This window comes from Pseudophryne corroboree, chromosome 2, assembly GCF_028390025.1.
Source record: "Pseudophryne corroboree isolate aPseCor3 chromosome 2, aPseCor3.hap2, whole genome shotgun sequence".
In the NCBI taxonomy this organism is placed as follows: domain Eukaryota; kingdom Metazoa; phylum Chordata; class Amphibia; order Anura; family Myobatrachidae; genus Pseudophryne; species Pseudophryne corroboree.
The window spans coordinates 149,810,070-149,827,826 of record NC_086445.1 but is presented as its reverse complement, the minus strand read 5'-3'; the positions used below and the strand labels follow the sequence as shown (position 1 = coordinate 149,827,826).

General features: G+C 45.9%; 1 protein-coding gene across 4 annotated transcripts in view; it reads left to right on the top strand.

The window, feature by feature from the left end:
- The window catches only part of DCLK1 (doublecortin like kinase 1), a 560,745-nt gene that overhangs the window by 84,515 nt on the left and 458,473 nt on the right, over positions 1–17,757 (top strand). For all 4 annotated transcript variants that reach the window (XM_063951824.1, XM_063951822.1, XM_063951823.1 and 1 more), the window contains one exon: positions 11,060–11,406. In XM_063951824.1, coding sequence (XP_063807894.1) covers positions 11,060–11,406 — 347 coding nt within the window. The remainder of the gene's footprint in view (positions 1–11,059; positions 11,407–17,757) is intronic.

Below are 17,757 nucleotides of genomic sequence, written 5' to 3'. Positions count from 1 at the left end.
TTCTGTGTTACCTAGGACAGTCCTAGAAGTCTGTTTTACTACTTTGCACTAATGTGAGTACTTGTTATGCTGGTTGCAGCGTCCAGCATAAAATCAATGGCACTGGTTTTCGCTTGCACACGAAACGGTTCTTCACATTACTTTAGTATCAGCACATGCACCAGCCCCATGCTTCAAACGATCCATCACAGTCAGGCCTCCCTTCCCCGTATGCACGACTCAGAATCACATGGAGCTTTGATACATGCCTACAACACTCATACAAGTCACAGCAGGTCCGTGTGCTCCTTTTGTCACTGCCAAGTTCATGCCCCGAAACGCCCTGTTTCAAACAGTTCCTCCAGTCCCTGTAACACAGAATTGGGCTGCTGCTGACTGCTTATAGATCATAATTGGATTATTATAGTACAGTATGTCTAGTAATGTTGGTAACAGGGTAGAAATATACATCTACTTGGACTATTTACAAAATAAGTAGAGTTCAGTTGGTATGCTCCAAAGAGGGTGAGGGTGGCCATGTGGAAAATTAGCTCTGGCTGATAGGACTCACATGTCCCAGCATAGCATAGCAGTTAGGAACAACGTGAGGAATGGTTTAATATTTTTCACAATATACTGTCAACAGCTAATTTGTTATCTTGTGATGTCACATGTGATGTCACAATGTCCAGTATCGAAAAGACCTATTAAGTGTAAAGGCCACTGCTCCAGCATTGCTGTTGCTTCTTCATCTTCCTTCCTTCTTCTTCTTCTTCTTTCTGTAAAAATATATGAATTTCTACTACAAGCAACTGCAGCTTAGCCCAAAGCTACTGTCCATAGTATCTCCAACAAGGTGAGAATGTTAAATGCTGTCTGTTAAGGCTGTTCCAAAAGACTGACATGTCACAATAACTGTATAACCAAATGATCTAACAATAATGATCTAACACTAATTATTAACAAGTAACCCACAGCTACATTCACATTTATTGATATCTATTAAACAAGTATTTAAAAGAAGTAGAACAAAAGATAAAGGAAAAGTTCCAAATATCATAAATAATCTGTTGACTGTATATATATATATATATATATATATATATATACACAGGTTGAGTATCCCATATCCAAATATTCCGAAATACGGAATATTCCGAAATACGGACTTTTTTAAGTGAGATAGTGAAACCTTTGTTTTTTGATGGCTCAATGTACACAACCTTTGTTTAATACACAAAGTTATTAAAAATATTGTATTAAATGACCTTCAGGCTGTGTGTATAAGGTGTATATGAAACATAACTGAATTGTGTGAATGTAGATACACTTTGTTCAATGCACAAAGTTACAAAAAATATTGGCTAAAATTACCTTCAGTCTGTGTGTATAAGGTGTATATGTAACATAAATACATTCTGTGCTTAGACTTAGGTCTCATCGCCATGATATCTCATTATTGTATGCAATTATTCCAAAATACGGAAAAATCCGATATCCAAAATACCTCTGGTCCCAAGCATTTTGGATAAGGGATACTCAACCTGTATATATATATATATATATAGTTTAGTAGCAATCACAATTTGGTGATTAATAGTAAAAAGGGGATGTGGCCTACCTAAATAAACTAATATGGTTATATAGTGAAGTCTGCTGCTGATTTAATACAATTTAAATAAACACAGTTTAGTTTAAAATTAAATTAAATTAAGCAAGCTTAAATAGCTAAAAATACTCATAAAATGACATATAGCACACACACAACAGGCAAGCTTAGCTGGTAGTTCTGCATGCAAGCTTATTGGTTAGATGAAAGTTCAAATTCGCTTTTGTGCTTATCTGGTTAGTATGCACATGTAGTTAGCAATTAGTAGGAATGGAGCACTCAGTTCATAAATCACAAAAAGAGGGTGCTGGCTGGTGGTATACTTCACCCTTCCATTGGAATATCAGTTGTGAGGAGCGCTCCTATAAAACAAACAGTCCCGTGTACCTCCTTTGTTTTCTTTATAACTTTGTGTCCCAACGCTGTATGGAGGAGGGCTATGGCTGTATGCACGGGGAGCACGCCGAGCCGCGGCTTGAGGAGACCAGGGGACACTCGTGGAGATCGCGTCTTTTGACTTCCAGGTTCGGGGCTTCCAGTTTCTGATGAAACCGCCACCCTATTGGGCGGAGAAATGCGTCAAGTGACATGCACAACAGGTGGACCACAGGTGGACCGCATTTACCGGAAACCCCGACCCCGGAAGTCGCATGCACTACACCTCTGGGCTTCCCTGGGCCACCGCTGCTGCAGTGACCCGGGACAGCGCCAACATAACAGCCAGGTCCCGCCGCCGCTTCCCCCCGCCGTGTATGTGTGATTGGACCAGCGGAGCCATCACTGAATCCGCTGTCTAATCACAGCTGTCTCGCTGTCAGGGGCATGCCTGAAAGGTCATCGCTGTCAGCGAGGCACTTGTATTAGTGCCGCTTTCCCCTCTGTTTCTAATGGACTTTTACAGTCCAGTGCTTGCCCCCCCCCGCTTTGTCCCCGTTCCCTCTGTCTACGGGAGGCACTTGCTATGAGTGCCTCCCAAACTAATTTACTAGACTCAAATGATTAGAATAATATAAAGAGGATACATGTGATACAGAATATGTGTCTTATGTATCTTCATTGTATGATTTTAATAATTAATGACAGGGTAGGCACGGCCTCCCTGACTGCACGCCCCTGATTAATAAGCTAAATTGATTGCATCATAATATGCTTCATAGAAATAGCTTAAGTTAATTCTAATCAGTGACTTTGTGTCATGTAATATGTGGTTTCAGTATTGATACATTTCTCTATCGTCCTAGTGGATGCTGGGGTTCCTGAAAGGACCATGGGGAATAGCGGCTCCGCAGGAGACAGGGCACAAAAAGTAAAGCTTTTTCCGATCAGGTGGTGTGCACTGGCTCCTCCCCCTATGACCCTCCTCCAGACTCCAGTTAGATTTTTGTGCCCGGCCGAGAAGGGTGCAATCTAGGTGGCTCTCCTAAAGAGCTGCTTAGAGAAAGTTTAGCTAGGTTTTTTATTTTACAGTGATTCCTGCTGGCAACAGGATCACTGCAGCGAGGGACTGAGGGGAGAAGGAGTCAACTCACCTGCGTGCAGGATGGATTGGTTTCTTGGCTACTGGACATCAAGCTCCAGAGGGACGATCACAGGTACAGCCTGGATGGTCACCGGAGCCACGCCGCCGGCCCCCTTGCAGATGCTGAAATCAGAAGAGGTCCAGAATCGGCGGCTGAAGACTCCTGCAGTCTTCTAAAGGTAGCGCACAGCACTGCAGCTGTGCGCCATTTTCCTCTCAGCACACTTCACACGGCAGTCACTGAGGGTGCAGGGCGCTGGGAGGGGGGCGCCCTGGGAGGCAAATGAGTACCTATAAAGGCTAAAAATACCTCACATATAGCCCTAGAGGCTATATGGAGATATTTAACCCCTGCCTAATTTTTCTAAATAGCGGGAGACGAGCCCGCCGGAAAAGGGGCGGGGCCTATCTCCTCAGCACACGGCGCCATTTCCTCTCACAGCTCCGCTGGTCAGGACGGCTCCCAAGTCTCTCCCCTGCACTGCACTACAGAAACAGGGTAAAACAGAGAGGGGGGGGCACATTTATGGCGATATTTTGATATAACAAAGCAGCTATAAGGGAGCACTTATTATAAGGCTATCCCTGATATATATATAGCGCTTTTGGTGTGTGCTGGCAAACTCTCCCTCTGTCTCCCCAAAGGGCTAGTGGGTCCTGTCTTCGTTAGGAGCATTCCCTGTGTGTCTGCTGTGTGTCGGTACGTGTGTGTCGACATGTATGAGGACGATATTGGTGTGGAGGCGGAGCAATTGCCAAATATGAGGATGTCACCCCCTAGGGAGTCGACACCAGAATGGATGCCTTTATTTATGGAACTACGGGATAGTGTCAACACGCTAAAGCAGTCGTTTGACGACATGAGACGGCCGGACAATCAATTAGTGCCTGTCCAGGCGACTCAAACACCGTCAGGGGCTGTGAAACGCCCTTTGCCTCAGTCGGTCGACACAGACCCAGACACAGGCGATGACTCCAGTGGTGACGGTGACGAATCAACCGTATTTTCCAGTAGGGCCACACGTTATATGATTTTGGCAATGAAGGAGGCGTTACATTTAGCTGATACTACAGGTACCACTAAACAGGGTATTATGTGGGGTATGAAAAAACTACCTATAGTTTTTCCTGAATCAGAAGAACTAAATGACGTGTGTAATGAAGCGTGGGTTGCCCCTGATAAAAAGCTGATAATTTCAAAGAAATTATTGGCATTATACCCTTTCCCGCCAGAGGTTAGGGAGCGCTGGGAAACACCTCCTAGGGTGGACAAGGCGCTAACACGCTTATCTAAACAAGTGGCGTTACCCTCTCCTGAGACGGCCGCACTTAAAGATCCATCAGATAGGAGGATGGAAAATATCCAAAAAAGTATATACACACATGCAGGTGTTATACTACGACCAGCTGTAGCGACTGCCTGGATGGGCAGTGCGGGGGTAGTTTGGTCAGAATCCCTGATTGAAAATATTGATACCCTGGACAGGGACAATATTTTACTGTCGTTAGAACAAATAAAGGATGCATTTCTTTATATGCGTGATGCACAGAGGGATATATGCACACTGGCATCACGGGTAAGTGCTATGTCCATTTCGGCCAGAAGAGCTTTATGGACGCGACAGTGGACAGGCGATGCGGATTCAAAACGGCATATGGAAGTTTTGCCGTATAAAGGGGAGGAGTTATTTGGAGTCGGTCTATCAGATTTGGTGGCCACGGCTACAGCCGGGAAATCCACCTTTCTACCTCAAGTCACTCCCCAACAGAAAAAGGCACCGACTTTTCAACCGCAGCCCTTTCGTTCCTTTAAAAATAAGAGAGCAAAGGGCTATTCATATCTGCCACGAGGCAAAGGTCGAGGGAAGAGACAGCAACACGCAGCTCCTTCCCAGGATCAGAAGCCCTCCCCGGCTTCTACAAAAGCCTCAGCATGACGCTGGGGCTTCTCAAGCGGACTCGGGGACCGTGGGGGGTCGTCTCAAAAATTACAGCGCGCAGTGGGCTCACTCGCAAGTAGATCCCTGGATCCTGCAGATAATATCTCAGGGATACAGGTTGGAATTAGAGACAGATCCACCTCGCCGTTTCCTGAAGTCTGCTTTACCAACGTCCCCCTCCGAAAGGGAGACGGTGTTGGAAGCCATTCACAAGCTGTACTCTCAGCAGGTGATAGTCAAGGTACCTCTTCTGCAACAAGGGAAGGGGTATTATTCCACTCTTTTTGTGGTACCGAAGCCGGATGGCTCGGTAAGGCCTATTCTAAATCTGAAGTCCTTGAACCTGTACATAAAGAAGTTCAAGTTCAAAATGGAGTCACTCAGAGCAGTGATAGCGAACCTGGAAGAGGGGGACTTTATGGTATCCTTGGACATCAAGGATGCGTATCTCCACGTTCCAATTTACCCCTCACACCAGGGGTACCTCAGGTTCGTTGTACAAAACTGTCACTATCAGTTTCAGACGCTGCCGTTCGGATTGTCCACGGCACCTCGGATCTTTACAAAGGTAATGGCCGAGATGATGATTCTTCTTCGAAGAAAAGGCGTATTAATTATCCCATACTTGGACGATCTCCTAATAAGGGCGAGGTCCAGAGAACAGCTAGAGATGGGATTAGCACTGTCTCAGGAAGTGCTAAAACAGCACGGGTGGATTCTGAATATTCCAAAATCCCAGTTAATGCCGACAACTCGTCTGCTGTTCCTAGGGATGATTCTGGACACGGTTCAGAAAAAGGTTTTTCTCCCGGAGGAAAAAGCCAAGGAGTTATCCGAGCTTGTCAGGAACCTCCTAAAACCAGGAAAGGTGTCTGTACATCAATGCACAAGAGTCCTGGGAAAAATGGTGGCTTCTTACGAAGCAATTCCATTCGGCAGATTCCACGCAAGAATTTTCCAAAGGGATCTGTTGAACAAATGGTCAGGGTCGCATCTTCAGATGCACCTGCGGATAACCCTGTCTCCAAGGACAAGGGTGTCTCTTCTGTGGTGGTTGCAGAGTGCTCATCTATTGGAGGGCCGCAGATTCGGCATACAGGATTGGATCCTGGTGACCACGGACGCCAGCCTGAGAGGCTGGGGAGCAGTCACACAAGGAAGAAACTTCCAGGGAGTATGGACGAGCCTGGAAACGTCTCTTCACATAAACATTCTGGAACTAAGAGCAATATACAATGCTCTAAGCCAGGCAGAACCTCTGCTTCAGGGAAAACCGGTGTTGATCCAGTCGGACAACATCACGGCAGTCGCCCATGTGAACAGACAGGGCGGCACAAGAAGCAGGAGTGCAATGGCAGAAGCTGCAAGGATTCTTCGCTGGGCAGAGAATCATGTGATAGCACTGTCAGCAGTGTTCATCCCGGGAGTGGACAACTGGGAAGCAGACTTCCTCAGCAGACACGATCTTCACCCGGGAGAGTGGGGACTTCATCCAGAAGTCTTCCACATGCTGGTAACCCGTTGGGAAAGACCAATGGTGGACATGATGGCGTCTCGCCTCAACAAAAAACTGGACAGGTATTGCGCCAGGTCAAGAGATCCGCAGGCAATAGCTGTGGACGCGCTGGTAACGCCTTGGGTGTACCAGTCGGTGTATGTGTTTCCTCCTCTGCCTCTCATACCAAAAGTATTGAGAATTATACGGCAAAGAGGCGTAAGAACGATACTAGTGGTTCCGGATTGGCCAAGAAGGACTTGGTACCCGGAACTTCAAGAGATGATCACGGAAGATCCGTGGCCTCTACCTCTAAGGAGGGACTTGCTTCAGCAGGGTCCCTGTCTGTTTCAAGACTTACCGCGGCTGCGTTTGACGGCATGGCGGTTGAACGCCGGATCCTAAAGGAAAAAGGCATGCCGGAAGAAGTCATTCCTACTTTGATTAAAGCAAGGAAGGAAGTAACCGTGCAACATTATCACCGAATTTGGCGAAAATATGTTGCGTGGTGCGAAGATCGGAGTGCTCCGACGGAGGAATTTCAACTGGGTCGATTCCTACATTTCCTGCAATCAGGATTGTCAATGGGTCTCAAATTGGGATCTATTAAGGTTCAAATTTCGGCCCTGTCGATTTTCTTTCAAAAAGAATTGGCTTCAGTCCCTGAAGTCCAGACCTTTGTTAAGGGAGTGCTGCATATACAGCCTCCTGTGGTGCCTCCAGTGGCACCGTGGGACCTCAATGTGGTTTTGGATTTCCTAAAATCTCATTGGTTTGAACCACTAAAAAAGGTGGATTTGAAATATCTCACATGGAAAGTGACCATGCTTCTAGCCCTGGCTTCTGCCAGGAGAGTGTCAGAATTGGCAGCTTTATCTTACAAAAGCCCATATCTGATTTTCCATTCGGACAGGGCAGAACTGCGGACTCGTCCGCATTTTCTCCCTAAGGTGGTGTCAGCATTTCATCTGAACCAGCCTATTGTAGTGCCTGCGGCTACAAGTGACTTGGAGGACTCCAAGTTACTGGACGTTGTCAGAGCATTAAAAATATATATTGCAAGGACAGCTGGAGTCAGAAAATCTGACTCGTTGTTTATATTGTATGCACCCAACAAGATGGGTGCTCCGGCGTCTAAGCAGACGATTGCTCGTTGGATCTGTAGCACAATCCAACTTGCACATTCTGTGGCAGGCCTGCCACAGCCTAAATCTGTAAAGGCCCACTCCACAAGGAAGGTGGGCTCATCTTGGGCGGCTGCCCGAGGGGTCTCGGCATTACAACTTTGCCGAGCAGCTACGTGGTCAGGGGAGAACACGTTTGTAAAATTTTACAAATTTGATACTCTGGCTAAGGAGGACCTGGAGTTCTCTCATTCGGTGCTGCAGAGTCATCCGCACTCTCCCGCCCGTTTGGGAGCTTTGGTATAATCCCCATGGTCCTTTCAGGAACCCCAGCATCCACTAGGACGATAGAGAAAATAAGATTTTACTTACCGATAAATCTATTTCTCGGAGTCCGTAGTGGATGCTGGGCGCCCATCCCAAGTGCGGATTATCTGCATAAATTGTACATAGTTATTGTTAACTAATTCGGGTTATTGTTGAAGGAAGCCATCTTTCAGAGGCTCCGCTGTTATCATACTGTTAACTGGGTTTAGATCACAAGTTGTACGGTGTGATTGGTGTGGCTGGTATGAGTCTTACCCGGGATTCAAAATCCTCCCTTATTGTGTACGCTCGTCCGGGCACAGTACCTAACTGGAGTCTGGAGGAGGGTCATAGGGGGAGGAGCCAGTGCACACCACCTGATCGGAAAAAGCTTTACTTTTTGTGCCCTGTCTCCTGCGGAGCCGCTATTCCCCATGGTCCTTTCAGGAACCCCAGCATCCACTACGGACTCCGAGAAATAGATTTATCGGTAAGTAAAATCTTATTTTCTGATTGCGCTACTTTTGCTATTGATAAAGTATGAAAGGATAAATCACATATTTTGTAATGGGTGGCAACGAGGGAGCTAAGGTTCATCACATATATTGTTCCACGCTCACCAGTTGCTCATAATTTAGTCATTTGTCTATAATATATAGTCATCACGGAGAGACCCAAATGTCCTTTAACATTGACATAGGCGTGCGCAGCACATTTTATTAGGGGGTGCACCGTCGGAGGGGTGTGTCTAGCACCGCCTTTTGGGCTTGTCTAGCATCATCTATTGACGGTCAATGCAATATAAAATATCCACCCTTGTACCAATCCTAATAAAGCAGATACATTGTCAGATGTTGTGTGCACCAAACAAACACCCCTGATGGCACTAACTGCAATTACACTGCTCCTCCTCAGCCTGGTCTGGCTCCCCCTCTCTTTCCTTTGCAAGCTGCAGCAGCTTACTTACAAGTCAGTCACTCACTGACACTGACAGTCGCAGACTAGTACTGCTGCTGCTGGAAAAACGAGTGACTTGTCAATGGTGCTGCCGACTGCCTACCAGTATTGAACATGTCTTCCTAAGAGGAACGCTGGCTGCATGCTGATCCTCATCAGTGGCTGGAATTGGCATAGCATAGAAGGAGATAGGTGGGCATGTGGCGGGTGGCCGTGCGAGCAGCATGACGTAATCACATCACGCTGTTTTTGTACATGGAGGTGGAGCTGGGAGTTTGAAAGCCGGTGGCAGTGGCACCCTTGATTAACCCAGGCGTCCGGTCAGTAATGCAGTCCTGACAGGGTGCAGTGCAGAGGGGACAGTAATCAGCCTGCTCGGTGATCGCTGCATCAGGCATGTGACATCGGGGTGCCGGACATTAGGAGGTGCCTGTGCGCACCAGGCACCCCCCCTGCGCATACCTATGAACATTGATCAGTATAAGTATTTCTAACTAGATATTTGCAGCTGGCGTTCCGATGAATCCAATGTATGTGTTACCAATTCCATTCTGAATGCAGATTGACTTGACATTTTCCACTCCCCTAAGATCTGAAAGGCAAAACATTACTTTCCTGCGACATTAGTATTGTGCAAGCTTTGGCCTCCGCAATGCGTAAAAATGGCACTAAATCCTAATTATGGCCATCATTTTGTGTTGGGAAGCCTGTTGGAGATGATCCAGAGCCTGGAGCACTCTGCAGCTGCAGTAGACAGCTGTGCAACAGTGTGCTGCAAGAGCAGACATTAATGATAATTTGTGAATATTAATTTTACTAGAATCCAAATTCTATAGACCGTTGGTGGGAAACGGTAGATCACAGTTTTATCTCTCTTTCTGCACGGCAAGTAACAGAATATAAGTGTACAGTGGGATACATATGAATTGTCTATTGCAGGGGTAGCCAACCCTGGTCCTCGAGAGCTACCAACAGTTCACATGCACAGGTGGATTCATTGCTCACTGACATATTTTAGAAGATCTACAGTTGGAACTTATTACTTCACTTGTGATTCTGCGAGGAGACCTGGAAAACATTAACTGTTGGCAGCTCTTGAGGACCAGGGTTGGCTACCTCTGGTCTATTGTCATGCTGTCGAAAGTCAGTATGTCGACAGCATAATACCGATGGCATGTGGCTGACGGGATGTAGTCAAGATCCCGGCAGGTCGGAATCCCGGTGGTCAGAATACCGACGCCGGGATCCCGACTGTCAGAATGCCGGCAGAGCCGCCACAGCTGCTCCCACTCCTGGGTGTCCATGACAGTCCATAACAGTCTGAATTACTATGTGCAGTGCGCACGCGCGGTGTGCACATGTAAAGCCAGTGAGATCGCCTCTGCCTGATTGACATGCAGAGGTGGTAACGGGGCGGGAGGGGGCGTGTCAATGGCGTTAGAACGCCGTTGGCGGTGGAGCATTCCAAACAACGGAGGTGTGTCCGGAACATTAGGTGGGTGGGCTGCGGCGGCTGCATGACATCGCACGCAGCCGCTGTGACCCGGGGCGCAGGAGCTGCGCTGGCAGGGAGCTACTTGTCAGGTACAAAAGCATTGCCGCCATGCAATGCTTTTGTACCTGTGCGGGGGACGGCAGGACCTGACATGCGGGGCGGACTAGCCCTGTTCTGGGCGTCCCCCCACATGTCAGAGTAAATGATCTATGATCAACTCTGAATTACCCCCTATAATTGGGAGTATTTAAGCGTAGTGGAATATTTTTTATTTGTTTGTTCCTCTAGTAGAAGTTGGCTAACTTCTTCCACTAGCTGCTAAAATATCCATAGATATTTATTAATTCAGAATTAAGACCAGCGCCACGTTTTTTTGGTTAGTGATTTTTTTTATCAGCCTTTATTATTAAACTGTTTTCACCTCATATAAGGCTGCATATAGTAAGGAATGTGATTTTCGCAGTAAACAGCATCACTGAGTCATTCAAGGTGAACTTATGTTATAGGCTCTGACATAACATACTGTAATACCTAATAATAAACATTTTTCTATGTAAGTTTATATTTTTAGTGCACACATTTTCTGTATAACATGCTTTTATCATATACTGAAGTAACGGGAGTTTTTCTTTCAGGTGAAAGTTACGTATGTGGTTCTATCGAGCCTTTCAAAAAACTGGAGTACACAAAGAATGTAAACCCCAATTGGTCGGTGAATGTGAAGACGACAGGTAGCCCTCGCTCAGCGCAGCCCCTTGCTACCCCTAAGGCGGCCAGCTCTGATGGAAGAGAGGGCAAAGACTTCATCAGGCCAAAGCTGGTGACAATTATCAGAAGTGGCGTGAAGCCACGTAAGGCCGTCCGGATTCTGCTGAACAAGAAAACCGCCCACTCTTTTGAGCAAGTTCTCACTGATATTACTGATGCCATAAAGCTGGATTCCGGAGTGGTAAAGCGTCTGTATACACTGGATGGAAAACAGGTATGCCATGTAACGGAAACATTTGCAAGATAGTATGAATGAAAGTAGTTGACCAGTTTGCTTTTCTTATACGCCACCGATTGTTTTTGTTCTGGATATTTTTGAAGATGCTGCTGTTTCATTATTTAAAGAACCACACACAGCATTTAGTTGAATAATAAACGCCTACCTCCAGCTAGCAAACTACAGGTTCCCTTTGCCAGCACCCCTGTCATTTAGTAAACGTCTGCCTCTTCTCTCACCTGCAATGCGTTCATTCTCATAGCTCTCTGCCTGGAGTTTGAATGTACAGTGAAGGAGGAGGGGGAAAGGGGGGCAGAAGAAAGACTTGTGGGTGTAACATAGGAGCATAGAATTTTACGGTGGATAAGAACCGCTTGGCCCATCTAGTCTGCCCCTTTTTCATATAATATATCCTTTTGGCAACTTTAACCCTATTTGTTCATTAGGTCTTTGTAAGGGTATTCCTGTGCTTATCCCAACTACATCTGATAAGACTGTTCCACTTACCCACTACCCTTTCTGTGAAGTAATTTTTCCTCAAATTTCCTCTGAACCTACCCCCTTCCGGTTTCAGCGCATATCCTCGTGTTCTCATATTTGTGTTCCTTTGAAAAATGTCTCCATCATGTACCTTGTTTAAACCCTTAATATACAGTATTTGAAAGTTTCTATCATGACCCCCCTTTCCCTTCTCTGTCCAAACTTTACATATTAACATTTTAGTCTTTCAGGGTAAGTTTTATTATGTAGGCAATGCACCATTTTAGTTGCCCTCTTTTGTACAGTCTCTAATGTATTTATGTCCTTCTGGAAATATAGCATCGAGGCCTGAACATGGTATTCTTGATGAGGCCGTACCAATAACCTATATAGTGCCATTATTACTTCCTTTTTCCTGCTACTGGTTCCTCTCCCTATGTAACTAAGCATCTGACTAGCCTTCTTCATTGCTTTGTTAAGGCCCCCATACACAGGTGCGATTTGGCCAGTTTTTATCCGATTCCGACGGATCGTTCCGATAAATCGCATGAAAACTGGCCAAATCGTCTGCGTTTGACATGAGGTCGGATCCTGTGCGCATCGGATTGGACCCTACAGATCCTATGTATAGCACATGGGATAAATGGGATTTAGGGCCATCAGTGGCACATCACGGGTGCTTTTTAAGCACATGCGATATGTTGCATGAATACTTGTCTGGCATCCGGATCAAGAAGTGATGCAGCAGCGGCTGCTGCTTTTTAATTTACTGTTTAGCCCCCCCCCCCCAGCAATGAGGGACAGCCCATCAGATAAATCTGACAAGATTTATTTAAAGCAAATCTCATGTAAAAATGGCACATCAAGTGCCAAATCTGATGTAGCCCTCCCGGCCAGCTGCTGGGGAAATCAGGTCAGACTTGTTGCTCAGACAAGTCTGACCTGTGTATGGGGGCCTTTACATTGCTTGCCTACCTTCAAGTCATCTGAAATGGTGACTCCTAAATCTCTTTCCTCCTCTGTATTTTCCATTATAGTGCCCTTGTTACTATAGCCAACCTTTGGGCTTTTGAGACCCAAGTGCATGATTTTGCATTTTTTTAATTTAAAATGTAGTTGCCACGTTCTTGCCCATCTCTCTATTCCACCTAGATCCTCAGTCATTTGTTTCACCCCTCCTGGTGTGTCTACCCTGTTGCATACTTTCCCTTCAATACCATTTGCAATGTCATCATTATTATTATTATTATTATCCTTTATTTATATGGCGCCACAAGGGATCCACAGCGCCCAATTACAGAGTACATAAACAAATAGGCAAAACAGGGAAACAGTGATTTACAGTAGAAGGCAATATAGGACAAATACAGTGTACATAAACATAGCTGCATCAGCAGACGACACTGAAATAAGTATCAGGGTGGCAGAAAACCATGGGATTTGGTGATGTCAAAGAGAAGGAAAAGCACACGAGGGAAGAGGGCCTTGCTCATAAGAGTTTACATTCTAAAAGGGAGGGGCAAACAGACAGGGGTGACACAGATGGGGTAGACAGTGAGCATGGAATAGAGGGGTAGGATGAGAGTTGGTTGGGTTTGGTGAAGAAGTGGGCCTTTAGAGCTCATTTGAAGTTTTGTAAAAAGTTGGAGATTCTGAGGGGGAGAAGTAGAGAATTTCAGAGAAAGGGAGCAGCACGAGAAAAATCTTTGAGGAAGGAGTGGGAGGAAGTACTCAGTAGGCAGGAGGGGCAGCGTTTATTAGCTGAGTGAAGAGGATAGGTGGGAGTTTAAAGGGAGATAAGGTCAGAGGTGTAAATTGAAGAGGAGTGGGTGAGGGCTTTGCAAGTGAGTGTGAGAAGCTTGAATTGGATTCTGAAAGGAAAGAGAAGCCAGTGAAGGGCTTGTAGGAGAGGGCAGGTAGGAAGATGAGCTGGGCTGCAGCACTGATGATAGATTGGCGTGGAGAGAGGCATTTGTCAGGGATGCCAGATAGGTAGATTACAGTAGTCCAGGCTGGTGGTGACCAGTGAGTGGATAAGGGTCTTAGTAGCATTCTAGGAAAGAAAGGGTCTGATCATGGAAATAGTTTTGCGATGCATCACACCCTCCACCCCTCCCCCAACCCCCACCCGGTCAGTTTCTTTAGTTACCCAATCAAAAAGATCAATAAGATTTGTTTGGCATGATCTCCCCTAGTAAATCCATGCTGTTTGGGATCATGTAAATTGCAGGGTTTGAGATATTCCACAACTCTTTCTTTTAATATTGGGGGGTCATTCCGAGTTGATCGCTCGCTGCCAATTTTCGCAGCGCAGCGATCAGGTGAAAAAACGGCATTTATGCACATGCGTATGCCCCGCAATGCGCACGCGCGACGTACGGTTACAGAGCTCTTTGTAGTTGTGCACAGGTTCTAGCGAAGTTTTCCTTCGCACTGACGGCCGCAAGAAGATTGACAGGAAGGGGGCGTTTCTGGGTGTCAACTGACCGTTTTCAGGGAGTGTTTGTAAAGATGCAGGCGTGTCTGAAAAAACGCAGGTGTGGCTGGGCGTTCGCTGGGCGGGTGTATGACTTCAAATCCAGACACGAATAGGCTGAAGTGATCGCAAGCGCTGAGTAGGTTCAGAGCTACTCTGAAACTGCACAAACTCTTTTTGTAGAGCTCGGCTGCACATGCGTTCGTACTTCTGCTAAGCTAAAATACACTCCCCAGTGGGCGGCGGCATAGCGTTTGCACGGCTGCTAAAAACTGCTAGCGAGCGATCAACTCTGAATGACCCCCTATTGTTTCCATTATTTTCTCTATTATTGATGTAAGGCTCACTCTTCTGTAGTTATTTGCTTTTACCTTGCTTCCACTTTTGTGCAGTGGAGTTACATTTGCTCTTTTCCAGTCCTCTGGAATTACTCCTGTAACTAGCGACTGGTTAAATAATTCTGTTAATGGTGTTGCCAGAACCCCTTTAAGCTCTTGTAGTATCCATGGATTTATACTATCTGGCCCATTTGATTTCTCCACGTTCTGTTTTGAGAGTTATGTTAGGACCTTCTCCTCAGTAAATGTAAATGTACTTTTATCTATCTCGGTTTTATGAATGTCCTTGCAACTTAACTGTGGCCCCTTCCCTTCTCCTTCTGTAGTGAATACTGAGCAAAAATAATTATTTAGATGATCTGCTATTACATTGTCTTCCTCAACACTCACTCTCTATCTTTAGCCTTTTTATTCCTCCATTTGATTTTCTCCTTTCACTTATACCAGTGGTTTCCAAACATTTTTGAATCACGGCGCCCTAGAGTATCAGAATTTTTTACACGGCACCCCTAGGCCAAAAATTTCTTATTGAGAAATTTAGAGAGAAATATTAAATTAAGTAGATTGTGTTTATATGTCATCCTTAGGGTCAGTTGTGTGGTGAGGGACAAGATTTGCTTCTGTTTGTCCCCATATTTTATGACTGACAGCTACTAGAACTAGTTTTGCCTATTATATTGACCATAAATAATTTTAATTGGTTCTGGACCACCAACCCAGGGAACCCCTGCAAGTGTCCCGAGGCACCCCAGGGAGCCACGGCACACAGTTTGGGAACCTCTGACTTATACACTTAAAAAAAAAACTGGGCAGTTATCTCATCAGATTGTGCCTTTGTACGTCTGATTTGCTTCTTAGCCTCCTTCCTTCTGGCAAGATACACCTGTTTGTTTTCATTGTTTTGCACCTCACTCACCAGTGAATGGTTTTTATGAGTGTATGCAGCCTAGGACTTACTCCTACAATGCGATCAGAAAGGGCTGATCGAGGCCGGAGCCGACGTCACACACCCTCCCTGAAAACGTTTTGGAAGCACCTTCGTTTTCCCTGACACTCCCAGAAAATGGTCAGTTACCACCCACAAATGGCCTCTTCCTGTCAATCACCTTGCAAATGGCTTTGCAATTGAAATTTTCGCACCAGCCTGTCGCTGTCTGGTGATGCCTGTTATTGTTCGCCGACGCGCACGTGCATTGCGGTTAATTGCTGATCGCCTGCTGTGTGAAAAATCACAGCAGCGATTAGTTCTAAATCGGGCCCTCTATCCACTGGTATCAAACCCTCGGAAGAGTGGAAAAGTGGACATGTGGTGAGGTTGTCCAGAGCAATCATGTTCTAGCTAACATTTATCAAGTGCACCCTGTAAATGATAGAATGATAGGTAGAAGTTGATTAGTTGCTACAGACATTTTCCCTGTCCACAACCACCCCTTACATCTACAGTATTATAGTACTCAAGTTGGTGTGGTTTGTGTTCTGGCTTTCCTGCTATGCCTGTACATATGAATTGCAATAGTTAATATGTTTGTAAGGGACAAAATCAGACATACAGTAGTTTATATGTAACAGTTACTGTAACATCTTTATTTTTCCATTACTCTATGCTTTCTTTGTATTTATGTGCTTGATAACAGTCTACTTAGAGCAACTCCCTAGAGTCAGCACCCGGGATATACTTCTCAGCCCCCACTCCTGCTGTTAAGCTGCTATTGACACAGTGAAACGAAAAATTCATTTTACAGAGAGAAATTATGTGATGCGCTAGAACCATTTTGACATTTAATTCAAAGTAGTTTTAAAATGGATGTCGCTCATATACATTGCTAGGTGTTTTTCCTCTACTACAGGATTCCTATTGGTGCAATTTCTTCTGGTACATTTGCATACTCGATCTGTTTGATTAGATTTAGCCCAGAAGAGCTTACTGTCTGTATTCTCTAATGATTACTCATTCAGAGGGAAAAAGAGAGTAGACAAAGAAAAGATTTATAGAAATTAGAGTGATCTGTAGAAAAGGGGGCTGTAGAGTGATGTGGGGGCTCATTATGGGAACAGGTTTGTAAGTGGTTATTGCCACACCAGATACTCTATGCAGGCATGTCCTCACCTGAAAGACCGCATGTGCGTGTCATACTTACCTACTCTCCCAGCCGGTCAGGGAGACTCACATTTGTACAGGTAGTCCCCAGGTTCCCCGGATGAGTGGGTGGATCTCCCGCCTCCTGTTAGTATCCTAATGAAATATGTAGGATGGGGAGTGTAATGCCAGGAATCAAATGGGGCAGGGCCAATATGATGCAATTCTGTGAGAGTTGTGTAATTTTGTCTCCACCCCCTGTTCTTAGACCCATAGGATTAAGATGTGGTGGAGGCAGAGCTTAATGACACAAAGCACCCAGTCCTGAGAGGACTTCAAAAAAGTAGCAAGTATAGTACATGGGGAGGTTGTCAAACAGAATGGGGACGGGATGTATTAACATACATCGCCGCCCCTCGCCGCCCATTACAGCGATGTTGATCGCATATGTACTAACATATGCGATCAACATCGCAATGCGGTGACGGAGGCCCCCCGTGATACCTGTGAGGTGGTGTGCGGGGGGTCTCCGTCACCTCCCTGTGCTCTCCCTCTCCTCAGCTGCCGGGAAGCAGGCAGCAGGCTGTCTGGGGCGCCTCCTCCTACCCCCTGCAGCCAGAAGGACCTCTGGCTGCGTTACTAGGGGGAGGAGGAGTTTACCTTCCGGGTCCAGGCTTCCTGGAAGAAGGTATGTCGGGGGAGAGGGGGGGGTCAGTGGAGGTGGCAGATTGCGGCGGCTGGCGATAAGAAGCTCATAGGCTTCTATAGAGTATCGCTATCCAAAGATGGCGATACCCTCAGCGGCGAAAGCCCGACGGCCGGGTCTTAGTACATATGAAAATGCGGTAAAAAATCCCAGAAAATGGGGGTTTTACCGCATTTTCCCTTTAGTACAGTACATCCCGCCCTGGATGAGAAATGTTCTATGGCATTGTCAGTTCATATGCAGTTATTCAGGACTTTACTTATCAGTGAGG